The sequence below is a fragment of the Achroia grisella genome, unplaced genomic scaffold (assembly GCF_030625045.1).
Source record: "Achroia grisella isolate CSIRO2021 unplaced genomic scaffold, CSIRO_AGI_Agris_v1 utg640, whole genome shotgun sequence".
In the NCBI taxonomy this organism is placed as follows: Eukaryota; Metazoa; Arthropoda; class Insecta; order Lepidoptera; family Pyralidae; genus Achroia; species Achroia grisella.
Genome location: NW_026712977.1, coordinates 4084980 through 4106093, shown reverse-complemented (window position 1 = coordinate 4106093; position 21114 = coordinate 4084980). Strand labels below are relative to the sequence as shown.

Genomic DNA, 21114 nt, shown 5'->3' with positions numbered 1-21114 from the left:
GGTGGGTAGACCATGGAAGGTCGTGCTGCTTGTATGGCATGGCCTTGCATGGTTCATCCATCTTAATAGATTGGCATAGTGCTCAATATAAAGCAAATCGTCAAAAGTGACCTAGTCAATATGTCAAAGGCGATATGTAAGGAAAGTTGTATGTGGTCTGTTTGAAGATTTGATTCATTAATTTAGCCTGAGAAGTTATGCCAGTGAAATTCCTGATTTTAATTACACAAGCGTCTTTGTCCTAAAAACTGTAATATATACAGTACAGTGTAACAATACAGTGAATACTTCAACAACGGCTTAATACCAATATTTTTACAGTATTTCATATTCGAAATGTACGCGAGTATACGAGATGTTCAGAGATCTAGTATATGGATGGCGGTGATGGAACCTCGTTGCTGTGCTTCAGCGCGGTTGCTAGGAGAAACCAATATCGATTTGGGAGCTATATGGGTACAACCCCGTATGTATGATATACACATAGTTACAGACACATACACATAATGTACAGCACATTTTATAAACGGACTGTTGATCTTTATAATATTATTTAAGAAATTCTTATATTACCTAGTTGACCTTTATACATGAACTTAGAAACTGCATTGAAATATTGGCAGCTCTTAAATACTACAAACGTAATAAATATCTTGTTTATATAACGTATAACATTGTATACAAGCGTGAACAAGTTTAAACACATAATTAACTTAAACAGTACAAAAGGTATTTGCAATTATTCTCTTGCTTAAATTTGCTTATAGAGTTTCGTCAGGCTCTAATCATGTTCAGGCTTAGTACCTACTATAACGACAAAGAATACGTAGTACTGGAAATAATTAATTCTGAATTCATTCTTTTGTAACGATAGACTTTTTTGTAATTATTTAAATAACTTATAAATTTCTCATTTTAATTAAAAATTACATAACTTAGGTAGATATACCTAATAAGAAGCTAATAATTTATTTAAATAACAGATCATCAAATATTTCATAAATGGGTACAGCTTAGTCTACCTCGCAATCCAGCTGCGGGTCCAGTTGGATTTCTTAAAGTAGATGTCTCTATAATATTTAAAGGAGATATTTTGCATGTGACACCCGCAATAGTAAACGAAGAAACTGTCGAAAGGTAAGATTAAATATATACAGTATGTAAAAATGACTATTTTTGAATAATGGCCTTTTCTCATACTTACTATGGTATGACAAAAGGTCATAGACTATTTTTATATGTCTAGGTGGCGTAAAAGTGACCACATGAGGCTAACCCTATACAGAAATTGTATGGCAACACGGTATATGTCGGGTCAGCTAGTTTTAATATAATGGATAACCCTGAATAGAGAGACATTGCCCAGTTATTGTGAATGAGCAATCTCCAAACGTAGTAAAAAATTGTATATATTGTATTTAATTTCTCCTAATTCTCCGATTATTTAATCAACCAAGTTAATTCAAGACGAACTAAACAACTAACGTTGAGTATACTAACCAGAGAAAAGAGATTTTTTGTCCTCCTACGGTGGCAAATAAGCATATGGCCTACCTGAGGGTAAATGATTACCGTAGCCTGTGGACGCCTGAGACATTTAGTTTCCCTTGACTGGTTTCTGGCCAAATATGTAAAAAACGTTCTTTTTACATATTTGGTTAAGACAAACAATATATTGTTTCTTCCCCAGCAATTTACTGGTACCATCTGGATCTGAACAACAACGTGCCAATTACATTGTGGTCGTATATGGCGCGTTCTCACTTCCAACCGGCACCCATTGTCATGGGGATAGAAGATTCGGCAAACTTCCCAGTACGTTTGTACGGGTCTCTTTTTGTGGGCTTGTTGTGAGTCAAATTGTAATCTACACCTGTTGATGAATAAGTAGCTCGTTAAGTCAGTGGTCCTGTAATTATGAGTCGCGTTACTTTTGGCGCAGAATGTAAGTTTATCCGTATCATTAATAGTACCTACCTTTTAGTCCTGATTGTAAATAACGTTTATGTTGTATGAAAATTATTAAGATTCTCTATTTATTTGTACAAAATAAATAAAACGCGGGTATCTTCCTGTACATGGGAGTCGCAAAAATATACCCATAATAAGTATAGAGAGTACCAATTTTTATATACTCATATTTAGAAAATCTTTAGTAACGCTACTGGTAGAAAAATGAAAGTCGACTTATAAATAGAATAGGGATAATCGGAAACTATGTCGCCTTTGTAACCGGATACAATGTAGAGGCCAAGGTGAATCACGGTTTACACATGATATTAGATATATATAAATATAGAAATTAAATGTTTATTACAACAAAGAGAAAAGAAAGTACTGATGTACAAGTAAAGGCAAGTAATAACTTTATAACGAATGTTATTATACGTACATAAAGGGTAATGTATGTTATTTAGTTCTTAAATTGACCATTTACAATTATTATTATTATTACTTAATAATCATTTTATATATTGTTCTAATAATAATCCACTTATTGGCCCAGGTGAAGACAGCAGTACAGCACCGAAATAATAATCCAATGTACAACGAGCAGGTTTCAATCGTCGAAATGTTCCCGAACATGAGTCAAATGATCCGGCTAGATGTTTGTTCCATTGATGGTTGTTTTAATAGAGTGCTGGCAAGTACACATTTAAATTTTGGACTGATCTCTCATGATAGAGACAATGGTAAATAACAAAATTTTATTATTCACTTAAAATCTTAAGGAGTAATTTAGAGATACCTTAATATTGCATGGCAACAATCCATATGTACATCTGTGCAAGAGTAGGAAAAACTCCTCATAAAACTAGTAGAAAACCGACGAAACGGTTGACCATTACCGTTCGATGTCGAGTTGTTATAGGAATATGAATATGAAACTTATATATCGATAGTAACTATTTTCCTGTTTATTATTTATTGTCCTGTCCGTATTTTCAATTTCTATACGATTTCTGAAAGATCGTTTAGTTGTCTTTTGAAGTAGCGTTTTGTAATTGAAGTGGCAAACAAACTGACGGTCCTTCTGTTGGTAAGCATGATACCATGTTATGTGACATCCGTGGTACTCCTCATGCTGATTGCTATTTTAGGGGAGTAGAGGTAATGCTTCTTGTCTATCAATTTCCCTACCAAATTGCACCATACAACCGTATAAGATGATGTGCCTCTTATCTAGTAATTTCACTGTCAAGTTCCACTCTATTGCCGTAATATAGCCTACAAAGCAAGCTGTTTGGTAGCTGCAATAAGTTAGACTTATGTCCAGACAAACGACGTTTAACAGTCAATTTTACAGTCTGCCTATGATTGATATAGAAATTACGAATTTCTATATCCATTCAGATCATGATGTCAATTAACACAGGTTTTCTCCCAACCTTCGGGCCATCATTGCTGCACATGTATGGCAGTTCCTGCGCTGGTACTTTAGTATCCACTGGTGAGGATGGACCGTATCACAGAGGTGCACTATTAGTTTCCCTGAAAACTGTAGTGCCGTTTTATCAACAAGGTGTCAGGACTACTAATATTGAACCAGTTACTCCAATAAAACCGGTAAGTCTAGGTAACAATGTATAATAAATATATATAGTGTATATAATAAAATTCATGTATGATACATTTGTTTGAATTGTGGATTGTTCTTGGATAAAATATGTTTTTTTCTGGTTCTTGAATTATTTCTTTGTTTATTTATTTTTGATATTTATGTCAATATCTATGGAGTTAATAAATTACTTACAAATTTGATTACTGATATATGAATATAAAACAGGATAATTTGTGTTATATTTGAATTATGGTCAAGAAATTGGTATGAGTACTCACATAAGTACTGACATTATTGTTATTTAATTGAAAACTTACAAATAAATGTAGTACCAGATCATATTAATTGGTATTGTGTATTATTATCGCAACCTGAAACCGTCTACGAATATTGCTGGAACGAATATTTTTATCCGCAATACGTGCTTTTAGTAATCAACAACTGTTAGTAATAAAACAAAACATTTGAATTCATAGGAGAATTTATGGTCTGTTGAAGACTTTTGCATATATTGCCCCATACTGGAAGCGTCCATGCTGGATCGGAGGATAGCTGGGAAATTTTGTGGAGTTGCCATTACAATGGGTGACATCAATACAGACAATAGATCTGATGAAGGTACTGTAACGTATTTATGAAGATATTTTACAGATATAAGAATTATGAGTATTTGAAAAAAAATAGAATTTTGAACGCGTGACTGCACTTAACAAATATATACATAGATCTCTTAATATTTTATCAAATTTACTTTAATCACTTCGTACAAATATTTTTAAACAGTGAAACAATTAGTTAAAATTTATTCTAAATTTCTAATCAATACCATTTGTAGTTTTTTATATAAGACTATAGTGTTATAGACAAATAAACAGTATGTATATACATATATATATATAGAAAGAAACTTCTATAAGACTTACGTTTGTGGTTCGGGAACTTATCATGTGATAGCATTTAGTACTGCTAATGATTACAGTACTTTTTACTGCTATTGATTTTACAAAAAAATCTAACCTCTAAAAGAATAATATAAGATTCTCGCTATTTAAGAATGTAGACACAACTACTAAATTAGTAGTTATTAGTATTTTCGTACGACTATTTGTATAAGAAAATAAACATTATTCACAAATTTTACTTAGAATCAACTACTAAATTAGTACTTATTAGTATTTTTGTACGACTATTTGTATAAGAAAATAAACATTATTCACAATTTTTACTCTTTGGAATTATCACATTTTGTGATTCCATGTAAATTAAGTTGTTAAAAGCTATTAACTTATCAGTGGCTTTTTCCTAGTACACCCCATTTAAGTTATAACAAGATTGGATGATTTGACACGAGTTTCGTTGTGGTCTTCTTCCAATAAATATGGAATTTTACAAGTTATGTGGAGGCGTCAGATACGAAAATATTTTTGAGAATATCGTAACTTGAATAATATAACTTGTTACAGAGTTCGCGGCGATGATGAATGAAATTAGTGAGTACGAATCTCATACTTAATATAATATTAGAACATAATTAATATTAATCATAAAGTGCATACTATGTTACGACGTACTTAATATTATTCATGAATCACACAACGATACGACGTTAAGTAAACCGAAATGAAATTAGTGAGTACGAATTCCATAATTAATAATAATCGTGAAGTGCACACTATGTTACGACGTTAGCTAAACCTAAAGTTGCCTCGTTAGTTTGTGCAGGTGTTGGAAACATATTAAACTTTACCACAGGATTGAAATGTGTGATAATTTAACGTGTTTTAGCAAATCCAGCTATTACACAATCATTTAATTCCTAACTTCGGGTAGAACAAAAAGTGTTGTCGCTTTAGCAAATTTGGTGAGCGAGTTTTATACAAACAATTTGGCAGAGCAATTAGTTACATTTCTGCAGATGTAATGTGTATTACATATTAGGAATTGAATATAAATATTGATGTGGCATAATAGGTAGTTAAAAGTTAGGAAAATGTCTGAATTAAAAAAATCTCATTAAGAGCCAATTAATTTGTAGACAACGGTTAGATGGTGGAGCATATAATTAATATTCATCCTACTATAGGGTAGATGTAAAAATAATACGTGTCTATAAAAATAAACTACTATATTTTAAGATAATGGTAAACAAGTCCACGGTCACCTGATGGTAAGTTGTAACCTTCGCCTATATACATCAAAAAACAACTTATTTTACATAAGTTTGAAGTCCCTGTAATATACCACTCACAGTATGCGGAACGACGCAGTAGGTACGAAGATATAGTTTTCTTATCATGTAATTTCATTGCCTTATTTCATCCTACAATCAAAACACAGATTACAAAGCAGGCTGTTAGGCGGATAAAACATTTGTGTATAACAATAATACTTATAAATTTATAACATCTCCATTTAAGTAATATTTAGCAATTTAAAAAAAATATTTACATATTACCTATTGATTAGAGTTACGAAAACTTCACTATACGGGTCCACTTGAAGTGACGAAAACTCGGCCAGCATATGGCTACTTGGACTTCCCAAATGCCTTCCCAGTATTGCAACTGGCTACTAGATTACCGGACTTTAGATTTAGGATGTATACAAATAATATGATTTACAGGATCGTTGCTGATTTGGTGAGTATACTCAATTTATAAACTAGTACTGTATTATATTAAAAATATTCACATTTTTTATTTGACGACCTCAGCAGTCCATTATCAATCCATTATCTTTTGTCCAATGGGCCACCATTGGTTCGCTTCATGGTACAAATAGTTTGATAGATTGTATCGGTCCAGGCTTTTCTTAAAATTTAAAAAGACAAGATATGAATGTATCCATATCAGTTATCTAGTTCAATTAACACAAGCTCTCCTTTGGTAGGAACTAGATGGCGTTGTGTAAGTAATCCAAGTATGTACATTATAGTTATATTTATAGTAATCCATGGTATTATAAATGCGTAAAGTTTGTCTGTCTGAATTTGTCGTATAACAAGCACTGACAAAGACTACCTTTTATTAAAAACTAGCTATCCGCCCCGGCTTTGCCCGGGTTTATATGTATTATGTATAGAAACCTTTCTTTAGAATAACTCTATCTATTAAAAAAACCGCTTCAAATCGTTTTTAAAATTAAAGCATACATAGGGACACACACTGACAGCGACTTTGTTTTATACTATGTAATAATGAAATAACATACGATGTCGATGATGACCATTAGTATATGACTAGAAATTTATGATTTCTACATAAATATAATAAAATACATCTTAATTTGTTTAAGGAATTAATATTAGAAGATATTGAACGTCGTTTAAAGAATTACGAATACACCACTCCAAATGAATTGTTGGATGATCTCAACAAAGCCATTGATGATACTTCACGCAACATTCTCAAATTTTTAGATATTATCCGGTACTCTAGCTCAAATAACAATAGTGATGACATGGTACCCCAGTGCATCACAGAGTTGGATCAGAAGCAATTGAGACTCCAAAAGGAAGAAATAGTAATAATAATATAATAATATGTACTAGAAGGATTGTCAGAAATGCTGCTATCAATTGTTGATATTGCAAATGTTATATCTAATATTATAAATGTGAAGTTTATGAGTATGGATGAATGGTTGTTTGTTACTTTTTCACACAAAAACTACTTAACGGACGTTACATCAGTAACATAGAGATGATATACATAGCTTACATATCAGAATAACAGATAGATCATAGTTTAAAAAGATATATAGATATTTGGCGAAATATAATGATAAACTTCAAATAAGTATTACGGTAGTGAAGTTGCTCGGGTAAGTTACTTCTGTAATATTACCATTAATAGCATGCCATTTCTGTAAAAACCTTATCATAAATTTTTAAAATTTGCAATAAAATAAATATTTGATTACATGAGAAATGGCTTACATAGTAATCTCCCAACATTTCCTTAAAAGCGCTTATTCGATGAACATTTCTAATGTGTAAGTATTGGTTTTGATAAATATTATTTCATGAAATAACTGCTGAGATGCTCGTGTACGTTTCCCAGGAAAATATTTATCAACAAATAACTAAAAAGGCCAAGAGAAATTCAATTTTAAATATCAATCAATCTGCGAGTAAATGTACGAATGAAAGCCTTCCAGGCTCTAGAAAAAACGTTAAAATACTTTTGGCTGAAACGAAATCACTGGCAAGCAGCTTGAAGGAACTTATTTACAAGGTAAACGTGATTTTATGCTCGTAATTATAAAAGTTTTAAATTAGTTTTCTGTAGACAGAGTTCGTGGAATAATTGAAGAGTTTTACTCTATTTAACCTAATTAACTTCAATTAACACTATGAGAGGAAATTTACTACTACAAATATACAAACTAGACAGACTGGAAGGAAATTTAGTATCATATCGCATTTGTTTATTTTTACCAGCTATCTAGACTCGGTGTAATAATGTACTCCAGTACATTAATAGACGCCATCTATTGATGATATTTCAACAAAAGAAGAAAAAGAAATGCTTTCAATATTTTATTCATAAACTAATTAAGGCAATAGCTCATTGTGTATTGAAATTATTAAAATTATTTGAGGGTGATATTTTTGGCTGAACAGAATCAACAGATAAATATAGTTTTCGCTTTGCCACGATTTGGCAATTATTTATATGTAAAAATAATGACTATATAGAAGTCAATTAAAATATTTGTCACTAGACACCTGAGGGTTGGCCTGATATAGTGATATGGATTTTGAATGGTGGATCAAGAGTAGCCTACACGAAAATTTCTCCTGCCAACATTATATATTCAGTAATACCCGAACAAAATGGACGAAATTGCGGACGAATACAAACTGTGTTCATGAAGGTATCACACTATTTAATGTATCTTATTTTTTTATGCAATTAGATTCTGATGGTGAACTATATATTCTCGTGCATTGCCATTCATGATAAAAAAGATGTTGTGTCACCTAATCCTGCAATTTCACTACCATATCTCACCCTTCAAAATAGAATACAAAGTAACGTAGTAACATAGTTCTATTTTTTAGAACAGAAATTAGACAGCGGTTCCCAAGCAGATGATATTCTTCAACGCCTAGTTCGCTTAGATTAATAAAATGATTTATTTCCTTCCTATTTTTTTACAGCCTTTAAAATGCCCAAAACATTTAAACACGTTAGCTTCTGGTTGTTATTGCATCGCTGGAAAGATTGAACTTATTCTTTGGATGGGTCTGTATAGACAAAACTCAGCTCTGGGAACCTATTTTCCCCATGGTTATAAAATCAAAACTAGAAACTATGAAATGTGCCTCAAGTCTAATTTCCTGGTAAATATATATTTCCAAGGATGGCTTTTTAACAAATTTCTTAAGCGTAATGTTTTTTTACTTAATCATTCTTTGTTTCACCTTTATAATCCATAAAATATCTATAATTCCAATGAAATCTACATGAAACAATACTTAATTCACAGTATTAATTATAATCTAATGAAATATATATAAAAATCTAAAGGGCTCTGATTATGTATATATTTATTGCAATTACATATAAACACATATTACTGCATAGCATTATATTTCAGATGATAGAATGTCGCGTATTTATTTACCGTGCTAAATTTACCAGCTCCACTGAAGCCACAAATCTAGGATACACTTTTGTCAGAATTAATGCAATGAATACAGTAAAGGAAAGCACAGTAAGTTATTCTTTTACTTTTACTAAATAAAGGTATTCGTTATACAAATGGTAAACTAACTCCATACTAAGCAGATATTGTTATTCATTCAAATAACAAAACATTTAAGGAAACTAAAAAAGAATTCTATGAATCGAAAGGAAAAGTAGTGTAATCTTATAGTATAGTATAGCATGTAAGAAATAGAAATAGAAATAATTTTAATACAGAACTTAATATAGGAACTATAAATTCTCTTTTTATCTACCGTTCATTGGAAATGCACATAAAGAAACAAAACTGAAACTTTGTTGAATTAGAGGTTATAAGAAAATGTATGAATACAAACTAGTAAATATCACTAGTTTGCATGAGCAAAATATTAAAGATATAGTTACTTGAGTAAGGAAATAAATCAATCATAACGATGAGAGCAGACGAGTTACAGCATCCAGTCATGGATAGATATAACGGATAAACCTGTAAATTGAATATTTACTATTGATAATATAATTAGCCGCAGATCAATTTATACAGAACCTTACCCCAAACCCAAATCCTTCTCATAAATCAGCCTGTTGATTGATGAATTGATGATTGACGAATCAAAATCTGTTAGCTACTTCGTCAGTATATAGCATTACTTTATAGTACGTATTAGTTAAACATTATGTTTATTAAATTATTTAATCTTAAGTAACAATGTTTTTAGATAAAACAGAAGACTCTTACACCAGTATGGAACCAGGTATTGAAAATTCATCGGATGATATTTACAACGCAGGACAGATTGGTAACGAATCCGCCTTTGGTGTTGGTTGAAGTGTACGAAAGTGATATGACGGTGATTATTAGTTATTTTCTTACTGTAATTACCATCAAGCTCTAGACCTACTTTATTTCATATTTTATTTGCATTCTTATGATACTAATGTCTTTACTTAGATATGAACTAGAGTTGATATTATAATGGTAGTGATTGAACGATGAACTGAAAAAAATATTTAAATAACAATCAACAGTCCGTTCTATAACAATTCGCACAACCTTCATGAGAATTTAACTAAAATTAAATGTAATAATAATTAATACAACCTGTAATGAACAATTCCACATTTTTTATTTCTTTTAATTAAAGGGACATATTCGGACCAAAACTTTTAAATTAATAAATACGAATATGTACTTGTAAATAATTGCCAGAAATAATTGTTTCGTAAAATAATATTTATTCTTAGTAACACAAATACGTTTACAAATAATATGACATTACAAATTATGCTAAAATGATAAATTCATTTGTTAGATTAAGTAAGATCAAATCATCTTTGCTTATAATAAAAAATGGTAATAGACAAGAATTTATGAGGCTTGGTGCAATCGTGAAATTAAACATCAAGCAGGATTTCCAACTTTACAACAACAGAATCAAAAGTAACTTAAGACGAGTGATATTGTCAGATGGAAAAATCTTTTCTAATGAGAATGGAACACAATTGTTTGCTAAATACTTCCAAACTGTTTATGCAACTACAACAAAAAACCAAAAACCTACTTTCAACGTAGACGAAGCAATTGAGGTTCATTTCTGGGGTTTATATTACGTCAGGCACATCAATTAGACAGCATACAGAGTATTAAAATGTTACAAGTATAATGTTTTCGTACGTAGCTATTAGTAACGCAATTATCTGGATGCCACTTGAGTTAAACTACTTATATTCTCATGTTGGAGAAATTCTTCATAAGATATATATATATACGAAAGGTATTATCACAAAGCGATATATCACAGTATTTTTATATTTGGGATAATGGGCTACGATACATGTGAAGCACGGAAGGCTACATAGATGGAATATGCAGGTAAAGTAATAAGAGGTAAAAATATAACCAACTCGCATTACGAGCGCCCAAAAATTACCTACAAGCACTGGAATGATGTTCCATAGGGAAGAACAGAGGTGGCCAAGCAACCTCGTATTTCTCGTACATTTAATCTATTCGACGGTGTAGTTAGTCGATGACTAGACCTAGACATAATTATTTGTATTTTGTTAAATTTCAGTAGGATGGTAGATTAATTAGCTATATATAAACTTAAATTTGTTTTCCTTTAAATTAATGTGTATTACTAAGGAATATTGGGAAATATAAATAAGTAAACATTTATTGTCATATAATTTAAAATATAGTTCCAATCGACCATGAAGTATTTAGTTTACCTTTGGCCAATAAAAAATATATAATAACATAGGAATAGTAGCCTCCTAATTTTATGGATTTTATACACTAAGGTCTAAATCACTTCAGCAAAAATTAATTGAATAAATTAAGGTAATAGCTTTATCTAAAACCTTTTTTTCGGTTCTGGGGCGATAGAACTTTTTCTTGCTTCTTCTACACTTGCCACAAATCTTCGCTGAGTTTTAATTATTAGGAATTTATGGCAGTTTATAAACAGCGAGTGAAATATTGAAGTAATTGTATTATTTTTAAAAGTCACGAAATATATAGTTAGCATTTTTCATTAAAAACTGTGTCAAATCAATAAGATTTGCAAATAAATACTGATATCGGCAGCTTCGATGATCTAACAGTTTCGCACACCGCTATACTTTCGATAGACTATAATTTAATTCCTTTCATAAAAAAAAATCATGTTTACGTACAATTGTATTTTTACAAAAAATGTCTTTAAATGTTTTTATAGACGTATATAAAGTATCCGTAACATAAGCTCTGCTTAGCTTGGGGCCAAATAACGCCTCGTCCACTGCTTTCTAGTATTATTGTAGACTATTAAGAATAAATGTTTCTTAGTAAATAAAGAGATATGTGCGTGGATTTGCGGAAAATACATACTTTTCAGAATAACGTTAATTCAATCTTATTATACAAGCTTAAGGGCTTAAAAAAATTATCCATTGAATTTAACAATAAATATTTCCAAAAATCGTCATACATTCCGAGAATTCATTAACTCTGATAATAATTGGTATAATCTCAAAGGATTATTATCAATTATAAATGTGACTGATTTGTAAAAGCCTACTTTCGATCTTTATATAGAATAGCATAATTTAAAAATTCGTAATAAGATGTATTATTTATGTCTGGAAAATTTAATACAAATCCTTAAATCGAATGACTAAATAGATGTGATTTTATATCGTTTTATGTATGTATGTATGTATTATATACATGTATAAATGTATACTGTTTTATTGCATTAAACGTTTTAGTAATATATCCACGTGGAAGTGTAGATATCTTTATATTTGTCTGTCTTTCTATTTGTTACCATTTAACGAATAATCGGATGTACAGATATTAATGGAATTGTGCATGAAATTTGATCAAGAAGGTTTTTGAAATAAAAAAGCTTGTCGAAAACTCTGATAAGGATATTGTTTTAATATCCGTCCCCATTAAAACAACTTCCATATCATATTTTACTAAAATCCGTTCAGTTTTAAAAAGATGAGAAACAGACAGACAGTCAGTCATACTATCGAATTTATAACATTAGCAGTAATGTGTCACCAACACTCTACTAGTTGTATACATCAGCACTTTTTAATACGGCATCATACTGTAGATATATATATACATATATACATAAAATCTAGTGCCAATAATTCTCCGGATTTTCAGCAGCAGATTTTCCAATTCACATATCAATTACAATTGACGTAAATATCCTTTAAATTGCAGATGAAAGCGGAATTAATTGGTCGATTCTCTGTAACTCCGGTGTTGGATGATAGACAAAGCTACGAATACGCTCCAAAATTGCAATGGCATGCATTACACAAAGGTGTTGAATCTACAGGTCAATTGCTCATGTCGGTTCAGTTACTACAGGTCGTGTATTGAGTTCAGTTACTATAGGTTGTCTACAATATGTATTTAAGTATTCGGTTGGCGATAATTTGTTAATTAATGCTTTTAATGTTAATGTGTATTAAGACACAGTAATGCTACAATTATAACTAGATAATATATGGCTTCGGTGGGCTGGTGGTTTAACACATCGCTTTACATCCGATGGTCGCAGGTTCGAATAGCACAGTACAATCATTTGTATTGTTGATTTATCGGTCTAATGTTATGTATTTACAAAGAAACGTATTTAAGTATTTATATCAGTGGTCTAGTACCCATAACACAGAATCGGCTTAGCTTGGGACTAGACGGCGATGTGTGAATGGCCTAGGATTATTATTGTGTTATTGTGTTTCTTTGTTTTCTTTATACGACTTTGATATGGTATGGCTGAATCGATTTAAAAAAGTGAATGGTCTGAATTATTTTATGTGACAAATGCTATTTTAAAATGATTACTTAGTGGTTTAATATCACGACTTATCGACAGAAATTGATCAATGATCAGAAAAAAAACGGTAACTAATATTATTATTAACTCTCGGGTACAAATAAATACCGCTATAAAAATAAATTTTCTTATAAAGGCGGTAAGCTCGCTGGATTTAAATATCCTCTACCATAATTACAGGCTTTAATTTTCTTTACCAACTCTTGAATCAGTATTTAGAATTGTAATTATTTATAATTGAATAGCCTGTACAGTTTACTATTTATTATAGATAAATATTTTTAGTCTTTTGCATTATACATTTTATACTTATTTGTCCATAGGTTCCATTATTCCATCTTTTTCTTTAACAGATGTATTGAAGTTCTATGCTAAAACTTTATATAAAACAAGATTAATTTTTAGGTACCTGAGAGACTAATGAAAACTACAGTCTACAGCCCCATTGAGGAGTCCTCCTACGAATCTGATACGAAAGATCTTAAAATGGATGACGAAGAAGTGGAAACATTGCCTGCTAATCTTATACCACAATCGACTACATACAAGTAAGGAATATCCTATTTTACAAAGTATATTGTGTAAGTACGTGTAGGTATAATTATTCGTTTAGTATATATAGTGTCCTGTGTGTGCCACCTACCTTTTCTCTATACTTAACTCCTCTTTTCTAGATTGTCAGTTGCTTATAGCCATAAGACCGCCTTTTGTTTTTAATTTCCTACATATTGTTTTTCTTGTTGTTCTCTATGTACAAAAAGAGTCTAATATTAGTATTAGTCTAATATTATATCAGGTTGTATCGGTCTGGATGTTTTCTTAGTATATTATGTAGGTATGTTTTTACAAAAAAATATCTTAAGTATTTATTTTTCATATCATTTGTATGGTACCCATAATACAAGCTATGTTTACCGTGGAACCAGATGGCGCTGTGGTATACAGGGTTAATTTTTTATTATTGTTACAGGATTGACGTCTATTGGTGGGGCCTACGCGACGTCATTATTACTAGAAAACCTTGTGTGGTTCTAGAAATTGACGAACTGATCATTAAATCGGATATTATTATCGATAAAAGATCCAACTGCAACTTTCCCAATGGGAGGACCTCACAGATATTTGGGGCACCACTTAATGAAGCCTACTGCCCATCTTTGAATATCAGATTGTATGATAGTAGTACTTTTGGCAGAACATTGTCCCTGGGTACTAACATTGTGAAGAAACCTAATAAATATATTGTAAATTGGATAGCTAAGACTGAAAGGGATACCTCAATCAGAACAGCTTCGATAATGTCATCGAATTTCTTTCATGGTACATACATTATAAAAAATACTATAAAGGAAGTTTTAAGCTAGAAGGGATTTTAGCTACATACTTATATCTTCTTAGGGCCTTAAATATAATAGTATAGATTTTAGATGCAAGATAAATTTGATTATTATTTCATTCAGTTATACAACTAGGTACTTACATTTTAGATATTTCTATGAAAATTGGCACATGGGCAATTTTATCCCTAAAAATAAAAATGGAGTACCTAACCACATATTCAAAGTACAAATTTTTCTTTTTAACCCCCTTATTTTGTGTAAAAAAACTTACATAGCCGTTATATATCTGAACAGATTATTATTTATTATTAGGAAAGACAATTTTATTTACATAAAGCTAAATATTAGATTTTTAATTAAAATTTCCTTAGAAAGTATAAAAATGTCAACAGCTACGAATACCCTATTCAAAATGAATTGTAACCCATCTGAAAGCGCAGAAATGTGGAGTAGCTCTACTCCTAGAAACGATTTAAAATCTGTAGTCAAGACATCACTGTGGCGGAAGTTATTTACAAGAAAAGAGCCAGACGAAGAGGAATATGTGTTATTGCCGATGTTTCAGAAAGAAAAAGATCAAATAAGTGTAGTGAAGAAAGTACCTAAATGTGCCGATCAAAAGGATTGGTGGCAACGATATCTTAACTCTCAGAATGTTAGTGTCAAATTATAATATTCAAGTATTTGAATACCCATTGATTTTAATATTTTTACTATCAGTGCCATCTGTTGTTCCTTAACGTCAACTTTACAATTAAGTCTGGGAAGAATGTTCGTCAAGGTAGGCAATATAGACACCACTAGGTTACTGCACAAAATGCTTACACTTAATGTTTTCTAGCACCGATAGATGGCATAAGTAACTCACGTTACTCATATAATAATCTCGGGATAATACACACAGCGCCATCTAGTCACGAGCAATACATATATACAACTTTGTGTCCCATATTATACATAGCTAAGTGTGTGGAAGACAAGTATTTTGGCTATCAATTTTAACTGTATTTTATGTAATTATTAAGCTACATACGTACTAGTAGTTACTTATTGATATTTACTTTTTAAGAATAGCGCCATCTGTTAGTGGTTAATGCCAACAACATAGTTCATCAAGGTAAGCAAAGCTTTATAAACCCACTTGAACTAAACAAAATGTTTACGTATTTTCTTATATCGATAGTAGCATTAATAAGGTTTTGTCATAACGAAAAGAACATATCTAAATATACTGAACGAACTAAAGACTGCATTTTAATACTTGAAATGTTAGTGTTAATTTAAAAACATTAACAGACTGCAGTTTAATCATTCATTGTATTTAAATTTGTATGAAGCGCCATCTGTTAGTACATAAGGATAACTTTTCGCTAAAGCCACCTAAGCATTGCACGATGGGAACTTGGTGCGGAACCGTACAAAGCGTAACGCTTGGTTGTAATGTTTTCTTTAACCGGTAGGTGGCAGTAACCACGCTTTATTCTAACTATCGCCCTTTAGTGAAAATCAAATCTTATAGATATTTTTTTTGTGTGTATATATGCAGTATGATAAGATGAGCATGAGGTCATGTCAGTTAACCTATTATGAAAAATTGACCAGGTACTTGTCACGACAGTTTCCAGGGGAAACCCCGTGGAGGTCAACCCGAAATGTTAATATGGCAAGAATGGGTTCATTAGTCCACATTGCTAAAAGCCGCTTCCACCCAATAATTTAATTTATGTATCCACATTTATCAATGGTACTGATCAAGTAAATTATTAATCAAATTAATTAAATAGATAAATTTGCTGAATATTTAATTTTAATAATATAGTTATAATGTTTTCATAGGACCAATACACGGCTGACAACATAAATACAGAGAAAATTAATGTGAGTACTTTATCATCATCATCATCATCATCGCAGCCCAGAAGACGTCCACTGCTAGACATAGGAACTAGTACTTTATATCTTTCCAATATTCTCCATTTATTATTTGATAATTTTAATTTACATCGTTGCGCTTTTACAATCAATATTCATGATTAGCATGCACTTCTTATTTTATAGAAGAACTGCAACTATAATTTATATTACACTAAAGATACGTTTAAAGACCAAATCCTGACTAAAACTGGTTTATAGGCTTATCCGGTAAATTCCGGAAATTACAGACTGATCTGAGTTTCCAACTTCTAGGATCCCCTCAAACTGAATTCGTATGCATTAAGTTTAAGAGCTCATGGAACGTCATATAAAAGAAAAAAAAACATTTTTAGTATAAATTAACGTATAAAGTTTTTTTAAGTCGTATAGAAGTTAGAAGGAGTTACCCTAATGAATTCAGACAGTCCACTACATCAGTCGAATTGAACGTGCTAAAATTAATATATATATATATAAATTACGTTATCAGATATATACCTCGGAGTTGGAACTCCAACCAGAATTCTCGAAATTTAGAGACTGGTGTGCAACTCTGAAATTCTATAATGGCACGAAATCAGGAATACCAGAAAAAGATGAGCAATTATATTGTGGAATGCTGAAGGCTGGCATAGCTATATATAGATGGCCACCTCCTGGAGATACGATCGCTGTAAGCTCAAACGGAGTAGATTTAAAATATGGGTGCGTATATAATTTTTATTTATATTAAACATAAATGCTGTGCTCGGGTTCATATGGATGTTCTGTATACATGTGTATGTTTATAGTAATATGCACCCCTTCGAATTCTGGGTAGTTAAAACGCCCTAGTTTTATATAACTTCTACGACTGAAAGGACCAACTTGAATATTTTTTCCAGATATTTCGACGACTATCCAATTAACGATCCAACTAAATACTTGATTAGAGTTTATATAGTCAAAGGAAGTGATCTCCTCGCAAAGGATTTCTCTGGCAAGTGCAATCCTTATATTATTTTACGTTGCGGAAAAAAACGTCTGGGTGATCGTACTTCATACGTACCGAATACAATTCATCCAGTTTTTGGAAGGTAAATAGCTTTACAATTATTAATGGAAATTGTTAAAAATGAGGTTAAAAATTTAAAAGAGCCCTTATTTTCTTACCAAATAATAATGGGCCGAATAATCGCTACATTTCATTGGCTGGACCGGTAAGGTATTTGCCATTCCATAAAAAATAAATATAATCTACGCTTAAGTTTATGAATCATTCTTGTCAAATATTTATGTCTTATTGTCCTAGGATATTTGAATTCCGATGCACTATACCTGAAGACTATGTTTTGAATGTTTCACTGTATGACTTTGAATCAGTACAACCTGACGAACTAATCGGAAGTACCTGTATTGATTTAGAAGACAGAGTTTATACAAAGCATAGAGCATGTGTTGGTCTGTCCCATAAATACAGTTTGTAAGAAATATTAATAGAATCTAAACAGTATATATTCGATTTAACATTAGTTCTAAAACTAATTTTATTAATATTTTCAAATTGGCCTGGTTGTTTTTTTCCCTGAAATCCCGATTATAACACGTTATGTATATTTTTAAATTGAACTCATTATTTTTATCCCTGAGATCCCGTGATTTTATTAATATTTGTAAATTTTTAGTTCATTATGGTTAAGGTTTACTTAAAAACACCTATTTTCTTTTAATAACTAAAATTCACAGTTTCGTTTAGTCTCAAAATAAACAGAGCTTATATAATTAGTACTAAGCAACTGGTATAAATAATTAGACATATATATATCTTTGTATACACACATAATATACCAGAACCTTGACCGATACATAAATGTTGATATTGTACGAGGAACTAACGCGGTTAATTATGAACGGTGAACTAAAACCATTGGAAATAAAGCGGTGTGCAAGATCACCGAGGCCATAAATTTTTCACTATTTAGTAGTATACATATATTATGTTGATATTTGTAGTAGTAAGTAATACTATATGTTTAATATATATTACAAGCAGAACGGGAGCAACAAAATGGCGTGACTCATCGAAACCATCTGTAATTCTTGAAGAGTTGTGTTTAAAAAATCATCTCGCATCGCCCGTGTATTCAGAAAAGGGCACAGTTATCGTTAACGGTATAGAATACAGAGGAAATGATCGAGGTAAGCATTCTGGTTTTTTTAATACCTACGAACTTCTACAAACTTTTATATATACTTTTTACGATAAAAGACAATAATCATACACGTACAGTCATTATAATAATGATTTTTGTTTTATTTGAGAAGTGAGAAGCTTGGTTTTCGGTTGAAAATAAGCACAGATTAATAAATAAATGTATCATTATTGCATGTGGTATATTAATTTTATATGCATACAACATGTTTGCTTCCATTATAGTAGATAAAATATATACTACAATGGAAACTTAATAACTGAATATAACTAACTAAATATCTTCACATAGTTACTATTATTCTGAGAATAGCCGTGTACTCGCTCTCTATTGCTCTGAATTCCTATGCACAGCAAAAAGCAAATAACCTTCGTTTAAACAACTATTATAGTATTATACGTTGAGTATCCCATTTTGCAATGCCAGACATAAATTATGAATTTCTTATTTAATGTATTCATATTGTATCACTAAATCGATATTTGCAGAAGGTTCCAAAAGCTACATGTCATCGTCTGAAACTAAAGAAAACATTTGTTTAAGCCTGCTGCATCAATGGCATACTTTGCCATTGTGTGGTTATCACTTAGTGCCGAAACATGTAGAAACTAGAACTCTTTATAATCCCCATAAACCAGGGGTTGGTCAGGTTTGTATATATCTTCTATACATATAGGTAAATTAAAAAAATGTAAGTAATCGCTGTCTTTACATAGAAGATATATGAAAATAATTTAATTACAGGAACCTTATCAATGTAAGAAAACACAAAACTATGATTTTTAGATCTGTTGCCTAGTTGTCTTTGTTTGTATGCGCTAATATAATAAATGGTGTAACTTATTTGAATATGGTTAATGTATTTATTATAATTTTGAGTTTTACCAAAACGCTGTGTCTATTTTATTCCAATAGGTATACAAACAAACAAATATATGGAATACGAGTCGTGGGCTCGGCTAGTAATCTATTCTGGTCGCGGGTTCGATTCTCGCACGGCACAAACATTTGTATTCATGAGTATGATTGTTTGTATCGGTCTGGGTGTTTTCTATGTATAATCTGACAGTACGCGCGTTCAGATGTGCACGTATTATTTTAATTAAATATATACGGATTAATCGGCGCGGCGCAAGCCGTGCTAGTTTGCTAAGGCCATGTGTGATAAACTTGTGGTTAACGAGCTCCTCGCGTTCCTGCAGCAAAAACTGGACGTAATGGATGAAATTAGTGCAGTACAGATATGTACGTCCAACTTCAGCCAGGACGACATCGCGAAGGCGAAGGTCCTGCTCTATGAGTCTCTCAACAAGAGCGAACAGATGGTGTCTCGCAGACGCGACGGCACTCATAAAAGTCTAGAAGATATCATAGCGCTGCTGAAGGTGACCGATCCTGATGACGTGCCGACTTTTGTGGCGAAGGATATTAACAAGCTTCCTCCCGTCACTTTCGACCACGTCGACGTTACTTGCCTGCTCAAGGACATCGTCTCCTTGAAAAAGAGCCTGGCCGATGTGACGCTACGATTAAACGTGTCCGAGGGAACCATTATTGAGTTGCGCAAAGAAGTAGATAGTTTGCGTGATTCACGAAAATTATCTAGGTCATCTGATGACGCTAGAAATGTAAACACGCGTCGTGGAGCATGCCTCGATGAGTCCGCCGCGACTATCGAGTCAGCGTTTTCACCTACGACCGATGCGGTGACGCCGAGAGCCGACGTCGTTCCTCGTCCCGCGCCCCCTGCCCGCACACCGCGAGCGCCCGCACCGCTGCAAGTGGAAGCAGCACCAGCAAAGTCCGCGGTGCTATTAAAGCGCCAGGATTTTGCCACCGTCACCGCTAAAAAACCAACTGCTCAGCGGAATGAGCCTAAAGCGACTCTGAAAATGACCCCTGTGTGTACAAAGTCTGCTGACCGTGACGATGATGGTTTTGTCACGGTACAAAAGAAGAGGCGCACAAAGAGGGTCAATCGAAACCATTGTGGCACAGCATTGACAGGGCCCAACTTCTTGTTACGTGCCGCAACACCGACCACGGCAATGTACCTATCCCGCCTAC

The 21114-nt window shown here is 32.1% G+C and overlaps 1 protein-coding gene across 1 annotated transcript in view; it reads left to right on the top strand.

Annotated features, from left to right (window-relative positions):
* The window catches only part of LOC131849136 (otoferlin-like), a 49906-nt gene that overhangs the window by 3540 nt on the left and 25252 nt on the right, over positions 1–21114 (top strand). The window contains exons 3-25 of the mRNA XM_059199130.1: positions 322–466; positions 984–1137; positions 1691–1850; positions 2507–2693; positions 3377–3567; positions 4039–4180; positions 5026–5052; positions 6029–6201; positions 6857–7084; positions 7624–7797; positions 8288–8440; positions 8727–8909; positions 9167–9283; positions 9975–10106; positions 12980–13129; positions 14007–14149; positions 14572–14921; positions 15334–15596; positions 17346–17560; positions 17740–17931; positions 18147–18317; positions 18888–19033; positions 19536–19696. Coding sequence (XP_059055113.1) covers positions 322–466; positions 984–1137; positions 1691–1850; positions 2507–2693; positions 3377–3567; positions 4039–4180; positions 5026–5052; positions 6029–6201; positions 6857–7084; positions 7624–7797; positions 8288–8440; positions 8727–8909; positions 9167–9283; positions 9975–10106; positions 12980–13129; positions 14007–14149; positions 14572–14921; positions 15334–15596; positions 17346–17560; positions 17740–17931; positions 18147–18317; positions 18888–19033; positions 19536–19696 — 3957 coding nt within the window. The remainder of the gene's footprint in view (positions 1–321; positions 467–983; positions 1138–1690; positions 1851–2506; positions 2694–3376; positions 3568–4038; positions 4181–5025; positions 5053–6028; positions 6202–6856; positions 7085–7623; positions 7798–8287; positions 8441–8726; positions 8910–9166; positions 9284–9974; positions 10107–12979; positions 13130–14006; positions 14150–14571; positions 14922–15333; positions 15597–17345; positions 17561–17739; positions 17932–18146; positions 18318–18887; positions 19034–19535; positions 19697–21114) is intronic.